The 5000-nt window shown below is 39.7% G+C and overlaps 1 protein-coding gene across 1 annotated transcript in view; it reads right to left on the bottom strand.

Annotated features, from left to right (window-relative positions):
• Positions 1-4886: 4886 nt before the first annotated feature.
• Positions 4887-5000, bottom strand: part of LOC138048527 (uncharacterized) — a gene marked incomplete at its 5' end in the record, with an annotated part of 1695 nt that continues 1581 nt past the window's right edge. The window contains one exon of the mRNA XM_068894709.1: positions 4887-5000. This exon is cut by the window's right edge and continues 1581 nt beyond it. Within this exon, the coding sequence (XP_068750810.1) occupies positions 4983-5000 (18 nt within the window).

The raw sequence follows: 5000 nt of genomic DNA, 5'->3' as shown, positions 1-5000 counted from the left end.
TGCTACATTTTGCAGATTCCAGAAAACAAAAAACTGAAGGAAGGGAAACGATGATTAAATGTTTGTCTCCACTGAACTCATTTACAGAGCCCGGAAGGAAGTGGAAATTAAACATCACTTGGCGCGAGAATGTCTATTTATCTAAAACAAGCTAAAAAAAGGGACATTTCTGGGGACTGAGTGGAACGAAAAAGCCTGAAATTGAATATTTCTGTGTCACTAGAGCGACAGGGCCTGGGTTGCAGTAGGTGTTAGAGAGGGATTATGGGTAGTGACTGGTGTATTTAATCCGGGTAGAGCATGTCATTTGTAATTTTAGGTCGACACTGTTTATACGCAATTTTCGAAATCACCCCTAGTATGTCTTTATTTCTGAATTCTGACGTTGTGACAATAGTTGAGTCAACAGTTGCTAAGGTTAATGACGGTTTTCAGTTTTGATGAAGTGCAGAGATCTTTAATGTCTGTCTTCAATCGAGCTAACAGTGATTCCGCCGGCACATATCTGAGAGAAGTTTAGAAGCTGATATTCGACGAGTCACTTGGATTCAAGATGAAGGCAATCGGGGACCAGTTTCGATTTAATATGGAGCTGTCTGACACGATAGAATAAGCCAAGACCCCTTGCTTGGTTAAGTTTTCTTTTAAGTCAACGAATCTCTGGAGAAAGCAAACCTGGTGTCCTTCTGTCTTCCAAGTCTCATACCGGTCAACGACTAGTTGGCTGTCCAAGTCTAGTCGAAGGTGTAATGATGTCCAATTTTGCTTTTAGTACTTTCATGACTGTTTTTAATTACCTATGATTATTTAGTTTCGGAGGCTATATTGAAGAGCCATTCCAGTAAGCTCTTGTTAACGGCATATGTGCCACAGGATTTATCTTTAGTGTCATATGTGACAGTTACAAGATTCCGTTTTGTGATGTGCATCCTCAGGCGCCGCCTGGCATCCACTTACGGTGAGTGCATGTAAACAAACATAAAGCTCTGCGGAAGACTCGGAGAACTTGTTTTTGACGTTATTTATGAATATTTAACATAGCGATGTATTGAACCGCTTTTTTTGCCCACCTGAGATTATAACCCCCTTTTCAGTTTCTTTGGAAATCTCAGGAAGAAAAGATTTATACTTGATTTGAGGCACGTTATTTTTTTGTCTTTTAAGCAAATATAACTGGTGTGAAGATATTTCCACAGCCCTGAAGATCGTTTCTAAGGTTTTCTATTTGTCAGTTTTGTGACCTCAAGTCTGATTATATCCACTGTGACATAGACATTTTTCCTGACCATAGAAAACTTCTAGCTTTCTCCTGCGTTTTTGGGGTCCGAAAAGTTCAAATATTTTCAGTTTGTAATTTTGCCTTTCGGCTTACCCTCCGCTCTGTTTCTTTTTCTAAGTTACTCAAGTCTTTATTGACTTAGAAGAAAAGGTATTTCCATTGTCTTTTTACCTCGATGACGGCTTTGGAGCGAGATCGGAACTAACAATAACGAAGCCAAGATCAGTAGTTTGTCAGTTAACACTAACTTGCTTTAGCGTTGTTTTGTTGTTAATGAGGAAAAGTCCCAAAGGGAACCAACGCAAGTTATCACTTGGTTTTGTATTGTACTGGATACTTATGAAGGTTCAGAGTGTATGTCTGTTACTGAGAGCAGAATCTTTAAGGTCAAAAACCATACTGGTTCTATGTTAGGAACGCCGGACTGCATGGCTGTTTATGACAGGTTTTTCTGGCCTCTGTTGTAGATCAGCATGGTTTACAGACAACACAAACGTTGTGAGTATTGTTCGTTACGGCAGCTAAGTGCCTACATGAACCGCAACTTCTTTCTCGTCTGCTTCGGATTTAGTTTTTCTCTTTATATTAAGTGGATTCTTAGGGAATGTAATCTTACCGCTGTTCGCTTAAGTAGGCTTTTCGACTTTGACGATTATACCTTTAATGATGAAATATTCACGATTTTATAGATCAAGATTCTGATTGGGGCCTCCGATCACATAGTTGTTAGGTTTTCTTGCTGCTATTATGCTAAATAAGCCCGCTTTAGTTCTAGCTGTTACCATCCCAGGACCGAGGCGGTTGGCGCCTTTACTCGAGATTGGAACTTGAACTATATCGGGCTACATCAGCCTGTGTCAAAAGTTGTTAGAGTTCTTTCTCGTTTGAGAACGTGTATGGGCGAAGGAAGCCATGTGATTCCCTTCTGTAAATCATCCTGTTTTTTGTGCCAAGATGGTAGACACTGGTACCCATTTGTTTATGACTGGCCGGTTCCTGGCCGCGCTTTAGCTACTGTTTGTAAGGGGTAAATCTAGATACAGCATTTTTGGTGCTAGTACCACTGTTTAATTTTCTTGTTACCTTTTAATTTCCAGAGAGAATATTTTTGTCGGGCTTTTGTACTGATGAGACTGGCAGCTGCCTCAAGTGTACGAATTTTTTAAAGGTCTTTTGTTACCTCTCTGTAACATTTTTTTGATATTTACGTTGCATTTTTAGATTACTGTTTTGTGGGTCACAAGGGAGTGTGTGTGTTCTATTCATGATCACTGTCAGATCACCTTAACTAGATTTTACCGAGACGTTTATTTAATGGCTTTTCCCTAATTTTGGTTCAAAGTTAGCGGTTTTGAACTTGTGTAATGCTTTGTTTCTTGAGTCATGTTATCCCAGGAAAGTCTCTGGAGGTAAGCCGCAGTTTTTACGGATCCACAGTTGACGTTGCGTTTTCAGTACTGGTAGCATTAGGTGGGCACACGAGTCAGCAGACAGTTTCCTGAAGACCAAGTCCTCCCGCAAACTTTTGATCAAAAACAAAGTTCTCGGCTATTCAACATTCAGGGATCACTTGGCTGGCTAAGGATCTGCGAGGGCTCAACATTAGTTTCCCCATTTATTAGTCCATCCCAATCCTAACGATATACCAGCACGCGGCGGGAGCTGATTTTGGTTCTGTGAACCTCTTCGTGATTTTGCTTGACAAACTTCCAGCTGCGAATTGATTTGTGCTTACTGTAGTGGCAGTGTTCTCATCAAATGGTAAGTAAAAACTCGCCTTCCGTCAGTTCTTTATTTCAGAGTGTAATTCGCTGTTTATTTGTAGGTTTTTACGGCGTCTTCTTGGCGCTTGTTATACCAGATGAGAACAAACAATTGCAAGTGCTGTGAAAATTGGGTGTGTCAATAAATCGACTGTTGTGTTCGAGATAGCTTCGAGCGTGTACTTATTTCCCGAACAGGCTGGTTCCGGATCCGTCAATATATGGCTCCCACACTCAGTAGATCTGGGGGAGCTTCTAAGGCCGCCGAGAGAGGGGTTAGCGAGAGAGTTTTTCAGGGACATGGTCGATGGCCATGGAAGAGTACTACTGTCAAGGATGGACATGTTAAAGATAATATCATTTCCAGGACTTCCGTTTCCAAGTCTTTGGGTCTCAAGCCTCTTGTAGTCAGACATTTCCAAGCCCTAATTTTGTATTCTAATTGTGGCTTTCATCCAATATTCACGCTTGTAATGTTACGACAGTAATAATTAAAATAATAATAATAATAATAATAATAATAATTGTCGTGGCTAATCGCCGTTGCAAAGTACAGCAACGACGCAGCTCAACAAGCTCGAAGCGAAAGCATACAATGGCGCCTATGGTCCAGCCGCTATACGGTCCATGTGTGACCTTGGACCACAGCTTACAGCCAGGTGGAATCAGCTGTATGTTGGTTTTTGCTGAGGGAGGAAAACCGAAGAACCCGGAGAATCCGGAGAAAAACCCTCGAGGTAGAGAAGAAACCAAGAGAAACTTAACCCACTTATGGCTTCGGGTTCGGGAATCGATCTTGGGCCACATTGGTGGAAGGCGAGTGCTCTAACCACTGCGCTATCCCTGCTCCCCCTAAAAGTGTGCGGCCAAGACTTCAAAAAGAAACCTAATGGTATATTTTTCTTGCATCTGTTGCATGGTGAAGCTGAAATATGGAATTTCTGCCGATTGAGTGGAACGAAAAAGCCTGAAATTGAATATTTGTGCGTCACTAGAGTGAGTGACAGGGCCTGGGTTGCAGCAATGCTGTATTTAAGCTAGGTACATTTAGCATGTGATTATCATTCTAGGTCGACACCGTTTACCCTCAATTTTCGAGATTTGGACTTGTAAAACGTTTTGCAGGATAGGTTCTTTATTTCTCTAGCTGGCCCATGTCTCTTATCCAGAGCGGACAGTCTGTGTGCTGCTTCAGTTTTTAGCTCCATTTCTTATCTTTCGGCGGCTCAGTCTTTGCGTATTCGTCTTCTTGAGGTTACGCTTGCCAATACAGTGCTTCCTGTGCCTTTTCTTATAGCTTAATCAAGTTTACAACGTTACACCGATGCTCAAGTGCTGAACCGTTCTAGACGTAACTTGTAGTTAAGCTTTATTTATGCTTTTAATTTTATACATCATGTGTTACTCAAGTAGATTAATTAAACCCCGAAGTGTTTGCGGCACTGCGTTTGGTTCGGGATTACGTTTCCATGTTTCCCATAGGGTTTTTGGTTATTCGTACCCGGAAATGCCGCTAGTTTTGTAATTTTCTTGCTGTATTGTGTGTGAAACATAACTGTTTTATTCAATTTATGTTCGCCAATAGTTGTGGCTTTCATCCAATTTTCACCCTTGTAATGTTATAATAATAATAATAATAATAATAATAATAATAATAATAATAATAACAAATAATCACTTTATTTCCATGATAAAAATATTTACAAACATTAAAATATCTCCAAAAGGTAAGAACTATAAATTTACAAGCAATTAAGTATTTCTCTGTTTTAAAACTTCAAAAACAAAAACAGAAAATAATAATAATAATAATAATAATAATAATAATAATAACAAACTTCATTGAGCACTCTTTCATACAAACTTGAATCTTACATGTATCTGGTAAAAATAAATAATAATAATAATGATAATGATAAAACTCAAATTAAATTAAAAATTTAAATGCCGGCGGTGGC

The sequence above is a fragment of the Montipora capricornis genome, chromosome 5 (genome assembly GCF_036669925.1).
Source record: "Montipora capricornis isolate CH-2021 chromosome 5, ASM3666992v2, whole genome shotgun sequence".
NCBI classification, from domain to species: domain Eukaryota; kingdom Metazoa; phylum Cnidaria; class Anthozoa; order Scleractinia; family Acroporidae; genus Montipora; species Montipora capricornis.
Note: the sequence above shows the minus strand (reverse complement) of the source record. Positions and strands in the feature narration are given on the sequence as shown.